Source organism: Akebia trifoliata, chromosome 14, assembly GCF_017979445.1.
Source record: "Akebia trifoliata isolate Shusen 1 chromosome 14, ASM1797944v1, whole genome shotgun sequence".
Lineage (NCBI taxonomy): Eukaryota > Viridiplantae > Streptophyta > Magnoliopsida > Ranunculales > Lardizabalaceae > Akebia > Akebia trifoliata.
In genome coordinates, this window is record NC_141388.1 from 5,016,494 (window position 1) to 5,042,930 (window position 26,437).

Sequence of the window (26,437 nt, forward strand, 5' to 3'; positions counted from 1 at the left end):
CACGTGAGATGGTCAGATTATCACAATTCATAAGATAAAAAAATAAAAAAATGTTAATGATTTTTTGACTCGAAAATTTTCACTCAGTCTATGCTCAGTTGAGGTGGCAAAGGTACAAAATCATTGATCGTTGTCCTTGTGTATCTCGAAGAAAAAGATTTATGATTTTGTGCCCTTGCCACATCAGTCAAATACAAACTGAGTGAAAAAAAATTTAGTTAGATAATCACGACTGTGTAAAAAAAATCTAATCTAGACCATAAATTCTAAAAGTCCAAGGTTTAAATAAATAAATAATTAATTTTAAAAAAAAAGAATAATGATTTTTCGACGTCCCTCTCTAACATACACCCTTTGACGTGGCATATGCCAGAACCATAGATCTTTTTCCTCAGGATACAAAATTGCACATATATTACGAAGATGTGCAATTGTGTATCCCGAGAAAATATGTGGTTCTAACCATGCCACATTAGGAAGCTTATGGGGGCATATGTCAGAGAGGGCGTCAGAAAATCACAACTCACTAATAAAAGAGCAACCAATTGGTAATTACTTGCAAATTCCAAAAAGGCTTACATGGAGTTGATCTTTATACTTCTCTACTTATAACGCCCATAGGTCGTGAGCCCGATACCCACTATGAGCATTAATTCCTCAGGGGTCACCCCAGAGGGCACTCCCTCCCTTACCTGGTGTGGGCATTGCACGTGCCCCGGGACTAGTCCTTGGACAAGATCATAGTCTATGGACTTTGCAAAAGCCCAGACACACCCCGTCCGTTGGCTACAAGGATACTCGATTATCTAGAAAAAAAGCTTCCCTACTTAGAGATATGCCCTTCTTATTTCGGTTAAGTAACCTTTGCAAAACTAATTCACTGTATTTTTATTTAAAAGTGACTAATTTCCTCATAAAGTTTAGGAGGGCATTTAACAAAAAATACCTTATATTAGGGTGTATTAAGTAATTTTCTTTTATTTATTATTGTTATAGTGCCACTTCTCAATTATCAAAACTAAGATTACAAAATTGATTCTCCTACCATTTCAATAAAAATAAACTAAAAATAATAATAACCCATCTATTTTCTTTCTTTCTCTTCCCTCATTAAAATGACATTTTAAGCTTAAATATCTTTACTATTGTAATAAGAGAAGGCAAAGTAGAAAGTGGTTCAACACCAAAAATTTAGATTTCAAAAATGCCCCCACCTTAATATTTAAACTTAATATAATTGGAGTCATTTGAGTAAAAGAAAATAAAAAAACACAAACCATAGTAGACAAAAGGTGATTGCGAAATCATTATCTAATATTAATATAGCCAAATGAATTTCTGGATTCTAAAAATCAATTTCCATACCCTAATGGCAACTACCTTCAACCTTAAACCGACTTGCACATGAATTATCATATAATTATTTGAAGAATTATATAAATATTTAAAAAAGAGTTAAATATTTTAATATTCACAAAAAAGATTATATTTTTTCAAAACTTGACAAAAACAAATTAAGTCCCTAGCAACTTAGTAACTCACTCGACTGTCCCACATTTTCAATGGAGGCTAAACATTCGACAGCCGAGTATTTTAATCATTTGGAGGGCATTTTTGCAAAACAATGTATTTTAATTTTTAACACATTAAAACACTGGACTGGACTTAATTCCTTTTTTTTATAATTTTTGTAAAAATATTTAACCGTTTTTTTTTTATAGTAATTTCCCCTTTAAAGTATTATCTTGGGTTAGCCACACTAATACTTTGCTATATGGATTCAGCAACACAAAACTTGATCAGCATTTAAGTCATCAATCTGCATGGATGATGTCTATCATCTGCTACAGTTATTTTGAACACATTTTAATATATAAGAACTTTTATGAGTAAACTGGATCAAACTAGAAGTTGCACCTTTAGAATTTTGATTAAATTTTTAAAGAAAAAACATTAGTATTTGTAAAACTTACTTTCTTAATTATGAGTATTATAATATATACATGAATCAAATTAAATCTACAAAAATCACATTCCAATAAACTAAGCTTTTAATTCATAAATAGGTTTGCAATAAAAATGGAAACATCTTCAACCTACAATTCTATCTCCCTTCAACATTCAAACATCAAGAACATGAAAGGATATTTGGGAGCAGATGATGGACAAGGGTTTCCAAATGCCCATGGAGAGGCCAAAGGATTGACATGGACTGGTCCAAATGAGTCACAGGGAATCACATGGTGACATATAATGAACAAAATCCTGAACAAACAATGTGGGACATATAATGAACAAAATTCCTTGCAAACAAAGAGGAACATTTTAAAGTTCGCAAACCCCAAAATGTATGCAAATCTAATTTCTATCGAATATTGGAAAAATAATAATAATAATCGCAAGGTCAACTCAAATGGTTTGGGCATGTTTGATGAAGGTCAATTACAATCCCAGTTAGAAAACATATTCAAATTGAAGATTCTAAAAGAGAAAGAGGAAGATCAAAAAGAACGTGGATGAAGAGTGAATGCTGAGACATGAACTCACCCTAAATAACAGATGACTTAGCTTTGGACATAATGAAAAAGAGGAATAAGATTAACTTAACCAACCCCAAATCTTTGAGATAAGGCTATGTTGTTGTTGTTGTTCTATTGGAAAAAATAGTCACCACATTATTGACATATATCAAAATAATGTGGATTATGGTAGTTCGTCAATCTTCTACTCAGTAGTCTCGTTACGCTTAACGACTGAACTATATGTTACTAAAAGATAGGCATGGAGAATTTTCCAACGAAGAAGTCCACTAACAGATAAAAAAGAAAAAAACTTTAGTTAACACTTCATAATTGAAAGTCTAGGTCCTATAAATATGCTAAAGGGGTTGATAATTTACATATGAATTAGGGTGGCTTTAGCAAAAGCGTGGCGTTAGAATCTCTCAAAATTAATTGTCTCACCAACAACAATTTGAATCACAAGGTGAGTTCTTCTTGTGATTGGGGTGAGGGGCATTAAGAAATGGATTAGATATTTAGATACCACCCAAAACCTTGGGGTGCATTTGAAAATGGGACCAACTAGTTGCACACCATCCACTACCAATTGCACTATCACCTAGTGTGGGTTGCCCATTATACAAATCATACTCCTTAATCAAGACCATTTTCTTAAAAAATATTATATTGTATTAGATACACTGATCTGATCATTATACACCATCATGTGAAATGATCATTGTGGAGGGCTAAATTCTCCGATCTGTAAGAAAACGCCACGTGTCACCCTAAAATAATACAACTCGCTGGTCATTCTCTTTCGACAATACATGAGTAGTGGGTCAGAATTTTAGCGATAATATGGGGATCGGGAGTTCGAAAATTCACAAATGAAAATGATCTAATCCTCGAGATTACAGGATTTACGGGTTAGAGTCAAAGAAACTCCTAGAAAAAAGATCTAATACGATTCGAATCCCTTGAAAAAGGAGATATGGTTAGAATCCTTTCTCTATAAGCGGAATGAATCTTCATAAAAAAGATACGCAATCTTTCTGCAAACCACCCCACTTTTCTAAAAATTTACACTAAATCTAACTTAGGCATCGGAACTCTGTGTAATAAAGAATAGAAGAGTTTTTTGGGAATATTAAGCATCATACGAAGATGAGCAATCTAGAAAAAATCACAAAATCGACCTCTACAATCATTTAATCAAAATCAAACAATTAAGATTAAAACCCATTCAAGGATTATTGATTTTGATCACAAGATTGGATGGTTGATACTATAGTCCATCCAATGCTTTTGATCATAACTATTGATTTTTTATGATCAAACATAAGAAGATTTAAATTAAATATAAAAGTCCAATGGGTCAGAAACATCCATGTTCCCTAAACGATGTAATTTTGCCCTTAATTGCAACTTCCCCTGAAAATGATACAAATTTTTAATAATTATAGTTTTATCATTTTAACTCATCAAACTACAATATTAAAAGAGAAAAAAAAAAAAAAAAAAAAGAAGAAGAAGATCAATCATCACTTTTCTAACAAACTACAAATAGTTGTTCATATAGTGGAAATCAAATTCATATACGACGAAACATATTTATAGACTGGCATCCTTTATCAACAACAGAAGGCCGAGACATATACCCTGTTCAGTGATCTTCTATGACCAGTTTCAAACTTCAAATAGCTTCAGCTCATCGAATCTTTGCCTCCTTGGATCAAAAAACATAGAAAAATTGAGTTAATTCATGAATTCAGTTAAAACTTAAAATAACAATGAGGGGGCTGTTTGGTAGGGGTCAGTCAGTAACAGAAATTCAAAGTGGAACCAAGTTTCCACCCTGAACTGTGCTTTGTTACAATACAAGATCCACTGTCGGGCTATGGCACCCTTCATTCAGTTTAGTTTTGCTTTGCAAGCTTCAACATATGCTGTCTAGCGAGCCTTGGTTAGTCCATGAAAAGTGCCAGGTGGGAAACAAGATACAAACCCAAGCATGCCCCTTGTAAGATCACATAGTCTTGCAATAACAAGGATTAGAATTCCATATAAAACCAAACTCACTGTTCAGTGTTCAAGTGGGATTTGTCACGAGATAATGTACAAGTCAGTTTATTGTTTTAGAAGATCTTCATTCTGGTTTGTAGCAACAGCTCCTACTGCGCCTTCTGTTTTGGCATTAACGTCATATGATGCTAAAATCTTTTTCTGTACCCACAAAAAGAACCGTAAATTTACCATAAGAATCATGGATAGGGGCTTTTCGCATTCTTGGAAGTTGGAATACCGATAAAATAAGGAATATAGTCAAAATCCCCATCCCCAATATATTTTGGCTATCTTAAAATCTTTAGTTCTCTGGGAAATAAAGTTGTATTGAAAATCCTGGATGGTAAGCAAGATGTAAGAAAATAGAGATACTCAGAACCAAATATTGCAATAGATGATTGTAATCACACAATATTATATTTTTGGTTATCATCAATGTATTATTCCAAAGAATTTGGGGTTGGCTGAATAAATTTTGATGATAAGGCTCTGATGATCATGTAAGGTAGAACTTGAGCATCTAATTCTAGCTGCTCAAGTTCTTATATAATATTGGAAGGAAACGTTCATATAACATTAGGAACAATATACAACTTGCAAGGGAATGATACTTACAACTGGCTCAAAACCAGGGTTCGACAAATTGATGGTGAGGTTTCTCATCATTAACATTACCTGCACGCCAAAGAATAGTTGAAAATCTACAGCTGAAAAACCAACAAAATTCAGTCATAAACATCCGTCATGTGATGTGTGGTGGATCATAAAGTGATTCCATACCGATCATATGAGAACAAAATATATTAAGAAGAGATCATTAACATTAGAACATAATCTCATCTGCACAATCTCATAGTTTCTCAACAAACAAGAAGCTCAATGGTTCAGGCCATAGACAGATTCATGAAGCTTTTCAAGCCATCGCTGTTCAGAAGTGCCAAAAGTCGAAAATCCTTTGGAACCTTGTCCAAGCAATTCTCTTGATATAAAAAAATTTTGATTACTCCATGGATTTTGGAGAAATGGAAATTGAATGGCAACAACTGTTACCAATCCAAAATAATATAGATATTCTCAAGGACATCTTCATGGAAATCAGTAATTTTACAGGGTTTTGGTTGAGGTGTTGCCTTCACTAGTTTCATAACAGAAATAACACGTCATGTAATCATGGTTCAAAGTTCTGGTATGTTTCAGTGGAATAGTTTGATTTCAGTTGAGACCGGCGAGAAAAATTGACCTGAATCATTGTTTCAGATTGTCTCACAATGTTTTGTTCGAGATAGCCTCAGTTTCTCTGCTGACCAAAACATTGCCATGAGATTTTATACCTTTGATGTGATAAAAACCCACAGCCAGCATATTCTGAACATAGCAACTGTGAGCTCTCAAACTGTAATCATAAACCACCTTTAGCCTTTAATCATAAGAGCTGCCTTTGAAGACATTTGATGTACCTTTTCCCTTGCACAGTTTTGACTCAGGAAGTAAATCCCGTTAGATTGATTGAAATTCGATATGCCATTTCGTTTTATACAATTTGGACTCAGGAGCAAATCACGTTAAAATTATTAAGTGTCCTCGCAGAAGAGTCGAAATCCTAAAGAAAGTCGATTTGAACTTCAATCATTCACATCATTACCAAGACTTGCCATGACCAAGTTCAAATGTAAAATAAATCTGCATCACTATTTTCTGTTTCAGTGTGAATCACGTAACAAATAAAGGATTTAATTTCCAACACGATTCAAATAAAGACAATTTGCTTCTTTTTTTTCTATACTAGGATATAACTAGAGTTTGCCTGTTCCTACGGCACTAGCATCCTCTTTGGGGTTTAGGGGGTAAAAGAGGAAAAACAATAAATTTGGAAGGGTATTATTGGAAAAGGGGGAAAAAAGGAAAAGCAATTTTGGAAAGGGGTAGAAGAGAAAAGATTATGAAGTTGGGGGTATATTTGGGAATGGGAAGAAGAGAGAAGACAAAGGAGGAGGGACAGCCGTCCTCGAGATAAGTTTTTTATGGGGTATAAATCTTGAGACAAAGGAGTGGGGGTCCACTGTTGTGTTTTATTATATAGATGTTTTAAGTTGGAAGTGCAGTTATATTGGGAAAAATGTAAAAGAAGTGCAAATGAGAGAGAGATAAGTTGGAACCCTTTTATGTTGTAGGTAGGCATGTCCTCCAAATGCTTGCCTACAATGTTCTCAGAAAGAAATCATAATTTGCAAATCCTTTTAATTTCTAGCTAGGCAACTCTAGAAAGTACTGGCATACTATGAGGTCAAAGTCCAGTCAATTCTTTCAATTTCAAGTAGATTAAATTATAAACATTGGCCACAAAAAGACTAGGTCATATGAACTCCTTTTGTCAATTCGACCACAAAAGGCAGTTACATCCACATATCTAGTGATTCCTTTGTCATTCAAGTTTGAATTATTCACCATTGACATTATCCCCCCAAAGCTATGAAACATATTAAATCATAACAATCGAAATAAGTTATGAAAAACTCACAGTTTCAATATTGATGGGTTCCATCTCCTTCAGCTTCTGCAAATGACCTTTTGTGTCTGGATCGAAGACACTCCCAATGAAGCTATATACTTGAGCAAAGTCTGGTATACCTAGAAGTATAGACACAATGGGGCAGCCAACCAATTTTGACAAGAGAAAATGGAAGATTTTATAGTCTATTCATGATAAACAGGTATGCAAAAGGAAAGCAGGAGAGAAATGCATTTGAGGAGAATTTGTTATTTCCAAAAATTATTAATTACTTGCTCAACAAATAAATCTTCGAGAATCTATGAGAAAATCACACAGATAAGGACACTTGGTGGTGGAATAATGATGTTCAAAAGCTCCTTAGAGAAAAAAGCATATATAATGACTTGAAAAATGACAAGGAACAAAGAAAACCAAACAAGATATAAAATGCTAAAAAAAAAAAAAAATAGTAAGTGAAGCTAAATATAAAGAATATGATGACGATCTATCTTTATAACAAGTTGAAAAATTAAGAGGATGAGAAAGATGTATGCATGCTGCTGCTGGAATGAATTAAAGAAAGAAAAAACTTAGATCATGTTTAATGTATTAAAGGCAGAGAAAAGAACCTTGGTAAGAAAAATGAAGAGATTGAAGAAATGTGGAGGGAGTTATTTCAGAAAATCATTAAATAATGACCAACAACGAGGGACCTTTGGACTAAGAGGAGACATATGGGAGACCATACAGCACAAATACTTCTGTACAATTAGCATATTAGAAGTGAAACAACACTACTAAAGATGAATACAAGTATGTGTCATCTAAAATTCTAACTAACAAGTTGGGAAATTAAGAGATTGAGAAAGATGTATACAAGCTGGAATGAATTAGAGAAAGAAAAATACAAGACTTAAACCATGTTAGATGCATTAAAAGCAGGTATAAGTGTCTTGGTAAAAAGTGAGAGATTAAAGAAATTCAGAGGTGGATATTTTCAAAAATCATTAAATGCAGACCACACGAGAAACTTCGGACCAGGAGGAGAAATATGGGAGACTAGAGAACACAAGCACTCATGTATAATTAGAGTTATCAAATGTGAACACTAACAAAGATGGAGACAAGTGTGAATTTAGGACCAAATGACACTCCAATAGAAGTATGGAAATGGCATGCGATGTATTTGACTACATTACTTAACAAAGTTATAGATAATATTATGAAGACTAAAAAATGTCGGAGGATGGAGAAGAATTTTGCATAGTACCCATATATCAGAGAAAAATGAGTATGCAACTGCATGAACTATCAGAGCATCAAACTTATTATCTGAAGTGACCATTTTTTCAATCAGGTTCCTTATCCATAAGAATGGAGGCTTCAGTCTATAGTCATATATGATAGTTGCATCCCAACCAAACTAAAAAATAATAATTATACGACTGATATGATTATGAATGTTGGGCAATCAAGAAACAACATATTCATAGATTGAGAGCATAGTAGAAATGAGATGCTAAGATGGATGGGGAGAAAATCTAAGTATAATTAAAAGTGAACACATTCATGAAAATGTAATTGTCCCAACAAGGGATAAACTAAATGGAAGTCAATAGAAACGGTTTGGTTATGTGCAATGATGGTTGATTATAAATATGGTTAAAATGAAAGCCCAAGTAGAAGATTCTAAAAGAGTAAGAAGACGGCAAAAAAGAACCTGGATTGACATGGTGAAAGGATATGAACACAATTGAATTAACAAAAGGACATGTTTTTAGAACGAATTGACTAGAAGAACATTTGTTCAACTGACCTCAAATTTTTTAGATAAGGCTTTCATGGTAATGAATAAAATTCATTCACATTCTCTATAAATAACAAAAAAACCTTTTTTGGACTCGCTAGTGTCCAAACCATCCAATAAACCTCCCATGCACCATAAACATTATAAATTGACTCTCAAATGGAGTACTTCCATTTAGGTTACTACACTCTAGCAAGGACTTGTACAAAACACACATGGCTTTCACATTAAACAAATGTCAATTAGTTAGAACACTTCAAGTTACACAAGAGACACCTAAACACATAAAAATATGATTATATAAAGGGAAGCAACCTGATGTAGGGAAACTTCTCTTGAGCTGTTTCCTTGTGGGAAAAGAGAAGAACAAAGTAAAGTTGATAAGCGGATAAAGAATGAGAGAGAGAGAGAGTCCATGCTATAATTTTTACCTTCATGATAGTAGATCAGTCTGATCGATAGACCTTCATAGACAACTATTTGAGTGAATCCAGCGGTGAACAATGAATAGATGCTCTCTTTCCTTTCCTTTTATTTTCTGTAATTTTTTTTTATTTGATTATTTACTAATGATAGATCCAACTCATTTTTTGACATGTGTTCTAATTGTAATCAATATGGGTGCACATCTCAAGGTGACCAAGCTGCTGAGCCTGGTTTGTGTACCCCACATTTTTCTGACATCGATATTACCTTCAATAAATTACAAAAAGACAACAGCTAAAGAATAAAATGTGGACATTCTATGTTTTGTGTGTGTGTGTGTGTTGTTTTTGTTGTTGAATAGTGAGTTCCACAGTGAAACGCATTTTCAAACAAGACCCATAGGAAAATGCATATGAAACAGATGTATTAGCATGCAAATGAGTAATTAAAGTGCAAGATACAACCATAAAGACTATGCCATATATTTCGCATTTGGCAATATTTGAGAATGAGAGAATTTACAGTCATTAAGACGAGTACCATGAAGCAAAGAACCTTGCTTTGGTACGTCACAAGTCCGTAATGTTTTACTCGAGCTTCCAGTTCCATTAAAGATGTTACCAGTCCTTGCTACTCCTTCCAGTGCAATATCAGCTGAATCAGTGGCGTTGTAAAACATAATAAGGGCAGTTCCCATAAATCTGGAAATTTATTTTGTGAATCCCATCTAATCTAAATTTTAAAAGAACAACTTTATCATCAGGATCAACATATTCAAAAAAATGCATATAAGATATGGATGCCTTTAACTGTTTGAAGATTGGTGTATTCCTCTTGGGAGAGCATGTTTCCATTTGATGCAGTATTCATAATCATAGATATGCCATCCCACGAGGAATCTCCAGGAAAAAGGCAACTCAGTGTAGACGGAGAAGCAGCCAAGGGTGCTTGCAGTGGCATTAAAGCTGCCAATTAGTCCAAAAGTAACACGTGAGGATGTCAGAAAACGATCTCATTCACTTCAAGTTCCACAACATAATTATATTAGCCTAGCGATTAAAACTAACTAACCATTTTTAGTTGCCTTCGGTGGATAAGAATGAGAAGCTTTGCATTTGGGGCGAGGAGGAGGGACATGTGCTATTGCACCGTTCTTTTGAACCTTCAAAAAGTATTTCTGTGCATGACTCCTTATCTGCGGGAAACATAAACAAGGAAATGCAAGCAGACAGTACTAATGTCTTAATAAACTGTAAAATGTAGGAAACAAAAAACAAGTTAACACTATGTTCATACATGATGCATGAACTTTATGTGCAGCAGTGCTGGAGAATAACAATTCGAAATGGAAGGCATAAAGTGGGAAAGTCAATAAAGCTCTAGTATAAAAATAAATAAAAGCATTAGGTACAGAATTTGTATCTAAGAAGCAATAAAATGTTTAGCGATTTCTTCACCATTCTCCATTAATAGAAATATGAAATACCAACCTGGAGAGATGTATCTATCCAAAAAAAAAAAAAAAACAACAACAATGAAGCATTAGAAAAACCACGTATTATCACAAATGACCTCTATATAAATATAGCTAGATTTGCAATTATTGGTATGGATATCTTGAAAATAATGCTTATTTAATCTCCATGGTGACAGCCAAATTTCGAAGCACTTACAATAAACAAAATGACATGTGCAACGCAAAGAAGAGTCAAACATTCTTCTATGATACGAAACATAAAGCCTCGCAATGTTTAAGTGTACGAGAATTTCAGAATATAAGAGAATTTACATTATTACCTATGGGCATGGAAAGGGTGGGGCTCTAGACTGAGTGGAATGGAGGAACAAAATTGATTAAGCCAAGACCCCAAATCTGTGGGATAAAGCTTGGAAGATGAGGATGACAATCTCTCCTCTGATCTTCCATCACCTATGGTAAGTGGTAATGGTAACATAGAATTATGGGGCTCAAACTTTTTATTTAAAACATTTTGAAATAACATGTTTCAAAATGAAATATTTTGAAATCTTGTTTGAAATTTGGACGAAGTAATGGAAATAACAGACAAACACAAACAGCCATTAATTTACTAAAATTGGAGAACTAAGGGAAAATTACTAAAAAGGGTTAAATATCTTAATATTTACAAAAAAGAATCTATTTTTTCAAAAATTACCAAAAACGAATTAAGTTGCAGGATAGTCCAGCGTTTTAGTAACTCACTGGACTGTTCAGTGTTTTAATGTGTTAAAATACATTGCTTTACCTAAAATGCCCTTTGAAAGCGTAAAACGCTGCACTGTCCAGTGTTTTAATAGCCTGTTTTAACACCCCAGCAATTTAGCCTTCATTTAAAACGTTGGACAGTCCAGTGAGTTACTAAAACGCTGGACTGTCCAGCGACTTAATTTTTTTTTTTGAAAAACTAGATTCTTTTTTGTAAATATTAAAATATTTAACCCACTTTTAGTAATCCCCCACCCCCCCCCCCCCCCCACCCCCCCAAAAAAAAAGGCAAAGAAAAGTAGTTATGTATTGCTATAACAGATGTTATTCACTGTAATAAACGTAAATAATGGACATCATTTTATTTTTTTGTGGCGGGGATGTCAGGACCCGACTAGCAGGGGTGAGGCAACTGGCCTCTTAGAGCACCATATCTCGCCCAAATCCCCCGAGTACATGCGATACCCCACAAACCACAAATAATGGACATTATAAATAGTAAGTTGGGCCCGTAATGGATCACCATTATTTTCCAAAATATGGAGGATCCCAAGCATTACTGTTATTTCATTCTCTTAGCTTTACTTCAAACCATGGATAGAACCACTCTAGCATTACTTCCCATTTTGACTTCCACTGCCAAACCTTGGTAAAATCAAGCTTTACTCAAAAAATTATGAATCCAAATAAAGGTCAGAATACATCAAAAATTTACATGGATGATAAGTCTAAGGTCACTCTTAAATTTTCAGAAAAATCCCAAAAAAAAATTCTAGGAATCATGAAGCTAACTCTAGCTCTAGCTACCAACAAACCATTCGAATAACACTGATATTTATATTAGTTGCCATTTTTCATCCAGTACAAAAAGACATTTCCTTAAGATGGAATATATCGGTAAGCTGAGAGAATGTGATTTGTTAAGAGATTGCGGCACAAGTACCTGGATTACTGTCTTTGAACCAACATAATCCTCAATTTTCTTCCAATCACGATCAAACCTAAATTATCCAGAAAATGAAAACAAACCAAGATGCTAAGTTCCAGAGTTGGGTATGAATTCCACGCAAGAGAAGTGCTCCAAAAAAAACTTACTCCCTCCAAATTAGCACTAATGATCAATGCTCAATACTCGCTGATTTGGACAGCTAACATCCGATAGCCAAATCATAAAAACTCATGTAAATCATGGATTACTCTTTCACGATTCTGGGATGATTGAATCAATTTCAAACATTGAGAATTCAAGCCTTGCAATGGTCCAAGTCATATTAATGGTAGAAGAGATCCATATGGACTCTTAAAATCTCTCCATTTCACCATCCAAACCCAAAATCATTCCCAAAACAGTTCATCGACTCCATTTGAGAAAGCAATCAACAATGCGAAATGACTAATCAAGATTCTTACAAATTCAATAACAATGATAAAAAAACAAGACTCACAATCGAACTATAGAAGACCAAAATTCAACTAAAAAGGTAATTTCTTGTGAGAGATCGAAAGAACTTACAATTGCAAAGCTTCGAGGAACTTATCGTGCTGTTCTTCAGTCCAATTCTCCCTGGACTTGGTAATGGTGTAGGGTTTCCGTACCTTCTTACTTGATCTACCTTTAGGAGTAGATGATGCCATCGACTGAGTGTTCGAAGAGCTCGATTTCATGTCCATGGCGACAACACAATGACTCGAATAACATTTGAGGCCGAGAAATCGATATGAGAGAGAGAGAGAGAGAGAGAGAGAAAGATTTGTTTTTAAGAAGTCGAAACTCTTTGATTTTGTGAGGTCGGTTTCTGCTTAGTTCGAAACAGAGGAGAGAGAGAGAGTGGTCACATTTCGCGGGCTTGCGAATATATACGAAGAGTAAATTTGAGCCGTTCAATTCCTCGCCCACATCGAATGAAATTATCGTCTTAGGCCGATTTAATCGTGAGTGATGTGTTACTGTGTAACCCGTGTGTAGAATAAAAACTAATAAGAATCCAATAATCACATGCCACGAGTCCATAATTCATCTTCTTGATCCTATTTTCCTATGCGGACAGATCTTTCATCGATTGGGTCCACTATGAGTTTACGGTTTGTTAACAAGCTTGGGTCCACCGTATAGGACTTGTATCACTAGAGCATATGGTTAATAGATGCTATGGACTTAGCCTTCTTTCTAGATTTTTAAATTTCTCTCTTAGGATCATTTTGATGATCAAATCAATCATAAATATAATATTTTCATTGTGAAAAATATGATTTTTTTTTTTTATATTTATCATAAATTTTTAATCATTTTTGGTTGTATCGTTCGATACATGGTTGTGGAGGCAAAAATCCGTTCTATCACAAATTGTCCTGCTTCAATTTACCCATGTTGTCACAAATGTTGCACCTCACCTCCATCTTGCTTATGAAAAATGGACATTGTTTGCTTCAAAATTATTATCGACATCTTGATTCTATCTAATCATGATTATATTTATTTTGAGCATTTAGGTATATCCTATCTCCCAACCCTAGGAGTTAGATCGCCCTATATTTGACTCATGATCCCTCATTGTCCTTCAAGAATATATTTTCAACAATCCCAAATCTTAAAGAATAATTTTATTTAATTATTTAACTTTCTGTTTATATATAATAAATCACATTTCTATTAAGGGTGTCAACGGGTCGAATTTCAATTCTATTCAACCATTATATTTAATTTGACTCTAATTCTTTTTGGTTCCGAGTCTAGTTCTTTTAAATAGAATCTGAATTGACCAAAATCACAAATACCCATCGATTATAGTTCTTAAGAATCGAATGAGAAAAAAAAAGTATTTCAAATCATTATAAAAATAGAAAATCCTTTTTAAAAAAATTAAAGATACAAATTAATGATTTTTTTAAATAAAATTTTATCTTAATTAAAAAATAATAAATTTTAAAAGAATAACTCATGTTAAGTTTCAATCGATAATTTATATGAAAAATTAAAGGATTTTACATAACATGCATTTATTTTGAAATATAAAAAATATCTTAAATCATCTGTAGTATAAATAGAAATGTCAAAAAATAAATTAGCTTCGAATACCCAATGAATAAAACCTAACGATTTCAATTTCTATCGGTTCGATTTTATTTTAGACCCAACTTTAACCGATTCCATTAAAAAGGTGGGGTTTTCGGATCGGTTTTAGTTAAATGTGACCGCTGGTTTCTGCACCTAATAAAATCTCATAATTGGGTGAGATAGGTTACAATGCATCGCAATTTAATGGACTAGATAAATATTGTAGCACCCGATCTACCAGATCGAAGCAGTTTGGCGTTCGGTTCTTTAAAAAAATAAAAAATTATCTATTTTGGCTGCTACCTCAGTACTTGGAATTTTATGCCACGTGTGAGACTCCCCTGTAACAATTATGACATCCGTCTTGGCTCTTTGAAAGGTACTTGTGTCGTATCGTACTTACAGCTCAAAAAAGATGACGTCGACATGAACAACATGCGGCCGACACACGCTCCATCCGGGTCACTCAGTTTATCGAGGGAATGTTTTGCTCACACATTTTTACGTATAGTGCTCACAGAATCAAAGATCCAGCAATCACATGAGCCCGCGTGTATTAAATCCATCCATAATCTACAAAATTACCCTCGTTAGCTTGACGTGCACGTGTTAGAGAGTCTGTGAGTTGTGAGCAAAAAATCTCTCCTTTATTATGTAACCGCGATAGCAACATCAAGTTGAAGTGAGCACGTGTGACGTACTATTGGTTGAGGCAGTTAACACGTGGGAGTGGGCTCTAGCTTTGTGTGGTTAGGATCCTGTGAAAATGAAGGGTGTTGTTTCTATGGTTAGGATTGTAGAATTCTGGTTGGTGGACACTTCATGGCTGAGATCCAATATTATTTCGAGCTATTTAATTCTTTTATGCTCTCCATATAAAATTACCAATATAAAAAAAAAATTTCCTTTTCTAGGGATTGGGACTCTTAATTCTATTTTAAAGAATAATGTTGAAGTGACCTCACATTATACACTCTGACGTGAAAGTGTATAAGAATCATAGATAAATTTTCTTTAAATATAATTGAAAAGGCATATATGATTCCTATTTACTTTCACATTAAGATGTACGATATGAGGTCCAACCTTGAGGTCACTCCAGCACGGCTCTTTCAAAAAATTAGTTCTACAATCTAGAATAACAAATTTATTTGGTAGTCACAACTTCTTAAAATTGACTTTTTTTATTAAAAAAAAGTAAGACAACAAAATAAAACTTATCAAATTACACCTCCAACATTTTTTACAAAACAAACAAACTGACTTAAAATCCAAATAATACAAAATCTAAAAATGGGTATAGTTAGACCAATGGGGCTCTTTCAATGGTAATTCACAAATAACTAATTTTGAAAAGAGGCCTAATTTCCAATTAAAAAGTGGTCAAGGACCACTGACTAGGTGGTGAAGTGGATTGATATCCACAAATGACTCAAAAACTAGGTGAGGGCATCTATCAACCACCCAACCATGTGAACCAAATTCGGTTCACCTCCACTGGACCATATATTTCCTCCATTATAACCAACCAAGAAAAATTCGTGGACCAAAATCAATTCTAAAATTAGATGGACTCTCAATGTATCAACTTTATAAAGGACCCAAATACCCTCGAAGATTAACAATAACCCACCGTCCATTTCAACTTGAAAGACGGTTATATATGGTAATTTGACATTAAAATACCCATGACTTTACGCAGACTAAGTCACCGGTTCAACAAAATTCTCGGTTTTCTCTAATTAACCTTTCTAACACTTTTGATTAACCAATAAAATCCTAACCCCTTCTCTTAAATCTTAATAAATTGCTTAAGAAATCCTTTATAGTTTTCAAAACCATTATGAGGTTTTAAACTTGAAGAAGACATGAAGGTCTCAATGAAGATTATGTGCTTAGTTGTTTCGCTCATTCTATATGCTTACGCGACAAATGCTGTACAAATAGACGGCCAGGATAATGAGCCCTTATCCCGAGCCATGAAACTCAAGAGGTGACGAAAGTGATGGGTTCTGAATTTAGGGTTGGTGTTCCTCTCTATCGATCAAGAAATAATCCGGAAATTCTAATACCCGAGACTCAATTGAAAGATATATTACATTAAATTATTGATTTGTTTGTGGTGGTCGAATTATTAACATGGTACTAAGAGGGTTGGTTTTTCCTTGTTAATTTGTAACTTATGTGCATTGTTAATAACTTGGTATATGTTGTGGTATTGCAATAAAATTATTCATTTTCATGTACTATTCACAGTGGAGACAAAAATAAATAAATAAATAATCCATAACTTACCTTAGATTTGGTAATGGAAGGGAAATTTGTTAATTCACTCCTCATTAATGATGTTAACTTTTGATTAAGAGACAAATATATAATCGTGTATTTATCGGGGATTACCTTAGTTCTCCATGTTTTGCATTACGGATTTAAAAACATTGATTCATGAAAAATGACTATTAAAAAAGGTGCAATCCCAACCGTTAAAACACATCATCAATTGCCTAGATTTATCCGAGGGATACGTGTAAAATCTCCGGCGTATTTGTTTTATCAGATGCTCTTTTGTTTTAACGGTTGAGATTGTACATTTTTTTACAGAACTTCTATTAACACACCTAATTTTACTTATAACACACCAACCTACACATAGAGTTGAATTTCAAAAGGAATTGTGTGTGATAAGTAAAAGTTGGTGTGCCAATAGAATCCCTCTTTTCATGAGTAATGAATCCCAACCCACTTGAAGTTCGATTTTCAATGAATCTATGACAATACACTCCTCTTTTTCATGACACACCCCAATCAAATCCTCTGTAGTTTGTTTTTCTTATAGTTGCATAAAGTGCTCTTTCCATCGTGGAGATGTCATGTTAAAAAGAAAATTTAACACATCATCCGTATAAGGATCAAGTTTTAGATCAAATTAAAAAAAAAAAAAAAAAAATTTAAGTTTGATCAAGAACTTCGAAAATAAACAATTAACAAATTTCAAAAAATTCAACAAAATGATTTTTTATGTTATTGCCTTGTAGCTCTCACTCAAATTGTCTAACTACACTTCATGGAATTACAAGAAAAATGAACTCTAGAGGATCTGCTCCCAACCTGTTAACGAATGTGTTTACATGGGTTCATTAAGAAATTACTGAATGGACACTTTTGATATTTTTGTTAATCGCTATTGACTCCCCAACTTTTACTTATTACATCCCAATTAAAAAAAATAAAAAATGGAGAAGTTCTCTCTCTCTCTCTCTTTCCATTCTCTTTTTGGATTTTTAATTTTTGGGTTTAGGATTTGATACCACCCTAATGATACTTGTAAATAAATACTAAATTGTTTGAAGTAGTGTTATTATGTTTTGTAATGTTGACATTACAATTTGAGTCATACCTTTGTAGAGTTTGAGGGGGTGTGTTTTAATTTTTAATTGTGATCTACTATTGCCACACCAACTTTTACTAATGCCCCGCCAATTCGTATATAAATCACCAAAGATTTGAATTGGACACAGTTGGTGTGGCGTTAGTAGAAATTGATGGGGTGCGTTTTGAGAATTGGGAAGGAAGGGGGCAACGAGAGTGAGGCTTGAACGTTAGTTTGGGCGCGAGAGGGAGTGAACAATCGAGCCATACTACCTTAATTCGGTGGTGCGCGCGCGCGACAGCGAGCAAGAGTGAGATGGCGAACAAGCTTATTGGCGAGATGGGTCTCACCAAATCCATAGCCAACAAATTTGCAGCTCGCAACATCTTAACTGCCAAGGTTACTACTTCTAACTAACTTTTTTTTTTTTTTCTAGTTTTCTTTTGTTCATCTTTCACTTGAATCTTTATGATTCCAAGTCTCTTTCTTTGCTTCAGTTTCATTTAACTTTGAGAGATCTAGTTTTTTTTTTTTACTACAAAAAGAACTCCCAACTCAATGAGGGACCAAAGCGATCTTGAGTATTAGGTTCAAAGTTCAAACCGTTTGTTTGGATGCACTAAGTTAATTGATTTTAAAGACCTAATCTTCTTGTTGGGTCTGGCAGATTCTGTGAAGTCAAATTCAATTTAATCCCCATTTTTCATCTCTCTATGGGAAAAAAAAAATCATGTCTCAGAATAGTTTGATTTTCGAGAAAATGCTTCTTTGTGCATCCAAACAAGGCTAATTCAGCAATTTATGATCACCAACAAATTTGACAATTTTATACAAATTTGAATTGGGGACTATGTGGAAGTGTTTCCTTGGGTTTGAATGATGTTTTTGTTTCTTGGGCATGCTTAGGATGCTCTGTCTTTAACAGAATTCGAGCTGATGGAATTGTTAGATGTGGGTCTGGCGGAAGTAACATCTGCAGTTGCACGAATCAGTGAAATTGCATGTCCCCCACATCAAACCGTAAGCCTATATATACCGTTCAATTTTCTTGGACGAACTAATTTAGGTAACTTATGTAATGTACCTCTATGTGAAAGAGAGTAAAAAATTTGCTAGTTTTAGTTGTTTCTAGGCACTTTCTTTGATGGAGGAACGAGTCCAAAATGAATACTTGGTTGGCCATCTTCCCACGCGTCTAAGAGGATTGGACAAGGCCTTGTGCGGAGGAATACCATTTGGTGCTTTGACGGAGTTGGTCGGCCCGGCAGGAATTGGCAAGACCCAAGTACGAAAACTCTGATTTAGTTTCAATTTTCTTGTTTTAGAGATTTGATGCTGCGAAGTTGTGTAATAATATTGTTTGTTAATTAACATGCATAGGCAATGATTAAGCTTTCATCCCTCAAGATTACCAATGTGATACGAGAAAAGTATTTTACAGTCTTATGGTTAATCTACATGCAACTTGTTTTCGGTTTCCGGGATTTCACCATCACTAGGTTGCCTTCATGGAAGAATTACGGTTTAGTCGAAAGGTCGAAGATCACCTGTACAAAAGGGGAACAAGGAAAGATAAATAAGTGCTAAATAATGAATATTTTGACAAAGTGATTCTAATGAAAAGGAAAAAAGAAGAAGGAAGTTTTGAAACGTGAAAAATAATAAATTAAAATTATTAAATTAGCTTTCGGAAAGGTTAACCGTAGAAGCATATTAGTTATGGTTAGCCAATAATGTCTCAGCTATATGGGTTCGGACAAGGATTCCAGAATTGAGAGCCGATAATGCCCGTGTGAAAGGCTTGATAACTGTGGAATAGTATGTTAAATAATTAATAAATTGTTTCAATTGAAGTTGGTTTGTTAAATAATGTATTTTCATATTCCCGTTAATTATACTGTATGCAACTATCTAGTAACTAAGATTTGTTCATAAAATCTAACAATAATAAATCAGACGAACTTATAAAAAATATTAGACTGAGCAATTTTAAAAGTTTTAAATTTGCAATCTATAATGCCTGTGATCATATTGTATGCAATGAAACTAAATGTAGATATCCAACTCAACATGAACCCATAAGAACAAACCATTGGTTTCTTCAGTTGGGAAAGAGAAAAGCGTCTTTGTTTAGGCAATATTTAATTTTATTTGCAAAAAGAAATAACATTATAATAACATTTTCTGGCTTAAAATGATTTCGAAAGTAGAATGATTTGTCCAATGAACCATTTTAGCTTAGATATCTAGATGCTCTACTTACTTCTTGACATGGGGAAATCAAGAAATAAACCATAGCTTTTATTTGTTTTCTTGGCATAAAGTGGCAAATCTTCAAATCGTGATTAAAAGACAAGTTTTCCTTCGAAAATATTCCCAATGTTTCTTTATTTCACCAATTTTTTTTATTCCTCTTATTATGTATTATCCTTTCTTTTTTCCATTTTTCCTACGGTACTTATGTGCATTGTTTTTAAATATCTGAGCTTGTCAAGTGAACTTCTCAATATATTGTTCCATCACATTGCAGTTTTGCCTGAAGCTAGCATTACTGGCTGCCTTGCCCGCCGGTCATGGAGGTCTAAATGGCCAAGTTATATATATTGACATAGAATCTAAATTTAGTTCAAGAAGGTATCCATAGTGCGCTTATATGATACCAGTTCTATCAGGCTTGTTCTATGATTATTTAAAAATTTTAGAAGACATACCCCTTGATTTTGTTCTTGAATTTGATTTTGACAGAATGATAGAGATTGGAGCAAAAAGTTTCCCAGAGATATTTCAATTGGAAGGAATAGCTCGGGAGGTATGCAAAATGTGCATTTCAGCTTTTCAACGCTTTGATATATATTAAAAGAAATTTCCAAGGCTTTAAAAACTTATGCTTCATTTACTTTGCAGATGGCTGGGAGGATCCTAGTTTTACGTCCGACATCGCTGTCTGAATTCACCGAGAGGTGGATAGAAATGATATTTATGTTTATTGTTGTTAAACTATTACTCATTATTTACTTTGGACAGTAGTTTCATAAAGAAGTAACTGAGGCCTCCTAACCTAATGTATGTTAGAATAATAAAGTATTCTGGTACATACTTATGTCAGAATATAATAACAAGGCGTGCGTTTGTGTATAAAACTCACATGGACATCTAAACAGTGTTAGCTAGTTCAAATCAAGCAACAATTTTCCCTAGAAATAATGGAACTTTAAACCAAAAAGTTATATAATGATGCATATGATCAATATGTTCATTTTTCTATCTTAAGATTTCTCTGGTTCTTTGTCTGAAAATATTCCAAGAATCGTTTATTTTTCTAGCTTTTGGATTCATGAAATCTGGATAAATTGAACACCTGCTTCAACCCAAAAAGTTGCATCATTGACTCTTGTTGGCTTATATTGGTGATTTTGGGGAGTCGGTTAAACTGATTTTTATACCTAAGGTCTATTGAAGCCTCCCAAAGCATAGTTTAAGTGCCATACCTGTACAGTTGAACTTGATATCAACTCCATAAGTTAGATCATTGAGTCCATGAAAATAGCCTCCTAAATAGAAGGAAAATAAACAAATAAAAAACATGATCAAATATTCTCATACACTGCTGTTGGCATTCATCAGAGAGTTGTTAAAGTTCTAATTTAATATCTGCTACTTGTAAAGAACAGGGCCATTGTAACATTAGACATCCCGTATTTAGTGTATTGGTTCCATGTTTTTTGTGGTATACAAATTTGTATATTGATTTCTTGACTATTTTGAATTTCCCAATTGTTACGTGGAGAATTTTTATCACGCTAAACTGAGTCAACTTATGAAAGACCATATGGATGATAAAATCATTCATCTCTGACTAGTCCCTACTCTCATCAGTTTCTAACATCACACTCCTCATTCATCTTTGTTACTTTCTATTTTTTCATTTATAAATAGTTAAAGAAAACTAATATATTTTCCATTCTGTTATTTACTATCAGCTTGCAACAAATAAAGCTGTCAGTCCTCCAACATCAGGTTAAATTGCTCATTATTGACAGTATGGCTGGCCTTGTTTCAGAGTATGTATGATCTTTCACAAACCAGACAGTCTAGTTTTTGACGTAACTTCTGGTTTTACAAAGAACTACAAATGCCATATCAAATATTGCATTTTATTGAGTTGATGAGATCCTCAGATAGTTTAGAACTTGGGTCAATTCAGGTGGATTGTACATGCCAGATGAGACTCAAATTTCAAGAAGACACATATCTCAATGGACTAGAATCCAGCAGTCTTGACCTAAGATCCACCACACCTGACTGTGATCTCATATCTACTTAAACATTTTCTGGAAGCAACTGAGAAAGGAATTTGTCTAATTTGTAATGTGATTTGTTTCTATTATATCAACTGAAACAGTGAAGAGTTCACTCACAGTAAATAGTCAATATTCAGTTTTATATGGATATGGTACTTGACTATGAGAACTGGCATCACTGGTACGTTGTACTTGACCACATTGATGTACTGGAGGCACAATGGATCTTCAAAAACTGAAATTGCATTCTGATTTCCACAAGAGCTATAAACGTTCTCGATTACTTTCTGCTCCTAACCTTGACTGCCTTACTATCTGAAAATGAATAAATGCCTAATGGGAATTAAACCCTTAGATGGGGTAACAAACTCCGAGGGAATGGATTGAACTAACGACTATGCTTTCTGTTTTACCCCCTATATTCCTGTTCAGTATCACATAGAATATATTGAAGGTCACCATAATAATATTCTCGTGCTTTGATTATGGTATTTATTCAAGAAATGATGCTCTACCATTATATTCAGGGAACATGAGACAGATGTGAAAGCCCGTAGACAACATCCATTGGGTTGGCACATTTCTTTCCTTAAGTAAGAACAGTGTCTTGGCTATTATATTGTTTTGTGAATTTTGGTTCCTGCAGATGTTTGTTTTTTCCCTTCAAATGATGACTTTTTTAAATAAATGAAAACCTTATTAAAGACTTTTTTAATAACATCTCCAGGTCACTTGCAGAATTCTCACGAATTCCCATTGTAGTGACCAATCAAGTGCGATCTCAAAACAGCGAAGCCATCCAATATTCTTTCCAAGGTGATAAATTGCACACAATTGATTTGTGCAAGTTTCTGCTAGCTTAAAACCTTAATATAAAAGTAGTTCATTCCGTGTGCAGCGCAGAAAAAGCATGAGATCGTAAAAGAGCGTGAGAGACTCGAGTCGCATCTTGTTGCTGCTTTAGGGATTCATTGGGCTCATGCTGTAACCATCCGCCTTGTACTCGAAGCCAATTCAGGTTGTAAGATAAGTTACATGAATTAAAGTTAAATGGTCCCAAGTGGTTGTGGAGGAACTCGACATCTTAAGATGAAATATGTCTGTTGGATTTCCACACTAATAAAAGCATTTGGGTTCTGGGTACTTGAAGACATCCCAACAATGATGTAGAATGATAGACTACTGATTTAAGAGAATTCTGAGTTGCCCAACAATACTCTTTACCACTTTTGAAGAAGAGTGGGGAATTTGAATGGTTTGGATAGAATAATTATGTCTACACATGTGTCTCTGACATCATTTAGTTCGTCATCATCAGCTCAAAAAATCCTATTAGTGCAGATAAATGGTGACATTAAGAATAGGCTCATATAGTTGTTTTCAACATTTGTGTTAAAAGTTCTTTTTTACTTTGTTTTTTTGCAGGCGAGAGGTTTATCAAGGTGGCAAAGTCTCCAATATCTCCACCTCTTGCATTTCCTTTCATTGTAACTTCATCAGGGATTTCATTTCTAAGTGACGATGGCCAAGAAGTAAAAGGGCCAGAGATAAACACGATTCATTGGCAAGGTGTGTGTCTCAGACTGAAGATTTCTCTTTTAGAGGAAAATACGAGGTGCTCTTGTGCTGGAGCCTGAAAACAGCCTACTATTGACACAACTGCACTAGTGGAGCACTTGGAGGACATGGTACCCCCAGTAAATGTGTCACACTTGAAGATCTCCAATTCTCTAATTGTACTATAAAAAATTAATGAGAATGGGGCACACCTTGATTGAATACTAGATTCCACCAATGTCCATGTACACAACTTGTCTCACTACGCCACTGTAGACTGTTTTTATGGTGTACCAGACCTCCCTCATATCATTCCACATATATTAACTAATAACTCTCAATGCCTCTCATGGAAAAAAAAACTTACTAATTCATTTGATGATAAACTGCAGGTCACAGTGATATTATTGATTTCAACCACGAAAAGTTGTAGTGGTATCAGAGAGGTATGCTTTCCATCGATCATTCTATGTGCTCATTCTATAATGATTCGCTTTGAATACCCATCTCTGTTAGGAAGCCTAGCGGAGACGTTATTCATATTTTGCTGTAAATTAGTCAATTGGTTTTAACATTTTGACCGTAAGCATTGACCCACTACACATTATATATGATGGGTTATTCCTAGTGTTCTACCCCAACCAATAATTCACATTGTTCTAGACAAAGATTGAACAGTGGCCACCGTATTTAGAAGCTAAAGCAACAGTATGATTGTTCTACAGTATAGTGCTTGTCCAATTTATGGCTATAACATTTTTCAATGAAGTAAAAAAAGAATATCAAATATGTTTGTAGAAAAGTTTCTAAAATAATGTAATTAATTCATATTATATCGATCAACTAGGTTTAATGAAGGATCTTATATATAGATTATACTAATTCTAATGTACTACTACTACTACTATATATACATTTACTTGTACTTAAACACTGAAATAATGTTAAAAAATGTAATGGGTATTGTCTTCTTTTTATTGACTTGCAGTTGCAGCAGCAGCAACAAGAAGCTTCATACTACCTAGGGCTGTCAATGGATTGTCTTCGGATCGTATTGGAACTGAAACCAAATTGATGCTAATCCAATGACGAATTTATCAGACCCGGGACCAATGGGATATGTCATTTTTAAGTCTGGACCCGATCCGATACAGTATGCATTGTTCTGGTTGCAAGATCCAAATAATCTATATTTTGGATCTTAATCAAATGGGCCTGTTAACCTACTAACCTGGCCCAACCAAAAATATCACGGTTCGGGTTTTGATCTTGAGCCTTCAAAGTCGTGCTGGAGTGACCTCAAGATTGGATCTCATCTTTCACATCTTGACGTGAAAATGGATAGGAGTCCTAGATACTTTTTCATTCATATCTCAAGAAAAAGCGTCTATGGTTCCCATACACTTTCACATCAGGGTGTGCGATGTGAGGTCCAATCTTGAGCATTATTCAACCTTGAAATCGACCTGAGTGTGGTCTAGACCCTTAAGTGTTGAGGTTGGCTTAATTGACTTAGGCATGATTGGAATATTGGGTTGGTCTAAGGTCAATATTAGAGGTTAGCATGGGAAATAGAGGTAAGGTCAATTTTGTATTTTTCAAAAACATAACATATATATATATATATATTATTTTGAAACGGATTCGAATTTTCAACTATCCATTGACACCCCTACCTCTAGATACGGGCATCTACTCAGCCCAGATCCATTACAACTTTTACCCTCTACAATTATTATTTAAAAATCTACTATGAGCTTTTATAAAAAAAAATTAGGGAAATCGCCACCGACCATAGGAGTAAAAACAATTGAACTTGATAATGGAGATGGATGTAAGATTTTAATAACAAAAGAAAACTAAAAGATATTATAAATTTACTTTCATCTTCAATTAAAATAAATATTGATCTCCAATTTTGAAGTAAAACAATATCAAACAGATCCAAATAACTTCAAAATATGACTAAATTTAATTTTTTTTCTTAAGAATCCAAACATGAGCTCATCATGACTGCTGAGGCCTGTCAGGGCTGGACCTGGGCATATAACCAACTTGGGCCCAAAACTCACATCTTTACGACTGGCTTTAGGTTCAACCAATCCCACCCATTGACTGAAGATAGGTACAAAGCTTAATGCCCATGCCCGAACCGTTGGATTCATGTTGTGCAATATCCCACTCTCCATTTAAATAAGCAAACAGGACGGAAAAGTACAAATAATTGGGCGTTGTGTCGTTTAAAAAAAGAAAAAAAAAATCGCGGATTACATCTATTGTGATATGGGCCCCCCACGACATTATTTTTATAGCTTTTAAGGAGGATTTATCATTTATGAGGAAGAAAAAAAAAAAAGCAAAGAAACGACATCCACAACTTTAGGAGATGTGCAGCATAATAATAATAATAATAATAATAATAAATATAAAAACCTTCGAAGCTGTTGAGGGGTACGTGCCACGTGGTGGCAGATGATATTATTGGTTAGACCAATGGTTTTTTAACTCAACCTGACAGTTGGACTCAAAAAACTTACTGACGTGTCATGCGTACGATATATAATAATTGCAGACGACAGGTTAATTGTGTATCTCGAGGTACAGAATTTACGATCTTTTTCCCATGCCACGTTGG

General features: G+C 34.3%; 2 protein-coding genes across 19 annotated transcripts; one reads left to right on the forward strand and one right to left on the reverse strand.

Moving 5' to 3' along the window:
* Positions 1–4,018: 4,018 nt before the first annotated feature.
* LOC147385725 (protein REVEILLE 8-like) lies at positions 4,019–13,688 on the reverse strand. Of its 12 annotated transcripts, none has more exons than XM_086423007.1 (9): positions 13,033–13,533; positions 12,463–12,520; positions 10,364–10,487; positions 10,096–10,257; positions 9,815–9,946; positions 7,087–7,196; positions 5,184–5,243; positions 4,584–4,727; positions 4,019–4,227 (listed from the first exon to the last, which is right to left on the reverse strand). In XM_086423007.1, exons 1-8 carry the CDS (start codon positions 13,188–13,190, stop codon positions 4,632–4,634), a joined length of 900 nt encoding a protein of 299 aa, XP_086279133.1. In that variant the 5' UTR covers positions 13,191–13,533; the 3' UTR covers positions 4,019–4,227; positions 4,584–4,631. The 12 variants fall into 12 exon arrangements, with proteins under 12 accessions (XP_086279133.1, XP_086279132.1, XP_086279137.1 ...); XM_086423006.1 differs by having other exon boundaries at positions 4,019–4,230; positions 13,033–13,524; XM_086423011.1 differs by lacking the exon at positions 4,584–4,727 and having other exon boundaries at positions 13,033–13,688.
* Positions 13,689–18,117: 4,429 nt separating this feature from the next.
* Positions 18,118–25,394, forward strand: RAD51B (DNA repair (Rad51) family protein). Of its 7 annotated transcripts, none has more exons than XM_086424035.1 (13): positions 18,122–18,343; positions 18,851–18,964; positions 19,077–19,229; positions 20,475–20,578; positions 20,690–20,753; positions 20,849–20,904; positions 21,925–22,005; positions 22,773–22,838; positions 22,973–23,061; positions 23,144–23,263; positions 23,671–23,814; positions 24,195–24,248; positions 24,791–25,391. In XM_086424035.1, exons 1-12 carry the CDS (start codon positions 18,260–18,262, stop codon positions 24,233–24,235), a joined length of 1,116 nt encoding a protein of 371 aa, XP_086280161.1. In that variant the 5' UTR covers positions 18,122–18,259; the 3' UTR covers positions 24,236–24,248; positions 24,791–25,391. The 7 variants fall into 7 exon arrangements, with proteins under 7 accessions (XP_086280168.1, XP_086280161.1, XP_086280162.1 ...); XM_086424036.1 differs by having other exon boundaries at positions 24,797–25,391; XM_086424037.1 differs by having other exon boundaries at positions 24,800–25,391.
* Positions 25,395–26,437: the final 1,043 nt, after the last annotated feature.

Coding starts and splice junctions, on each gene's coding strand:
- LOC147385725 (XM_086423007.1), bottom strand. CDS start 13,190: ATGGACATGAAATCGAGCTCTTCGAACACTCAGTCGATGGCATCATCT. Junction 10,258..10,363: donor ACCGAAGGCAACTAAAAATG/GTTAGTTAGTTT, acceptor ACTAATTGGCAG/CTTTAATGCCACTGCAAGCA. Junction 7,197..9,814: donor TGGTACTCGTCTTAATGACT/GTAAATTCTCTC, acceptor CTATACTTCTAG/GTATACCAGACTTTGCTCAA.
- RAD51B (XM_086424035.1), top strand. CDS start 18,260: ATGGCGAACAAGCTTATTGGCGAGATGGGTCTCACCAAATCCATAGCC. Junction 20,579..20,689: donor TCTAAATTTAGTTCAAGAAG/GTATCCATAGTG, acceptor TGATTTTGACAG/AATGATAGAGATTGGAGCAA. Junction 23,062..23,143: donor CATCCAATATTCTTTCCAAG/GTGATAAATTGC, acceptor TTCCGTGTGCAG/CGCAGAAAAAGCATGAGATC.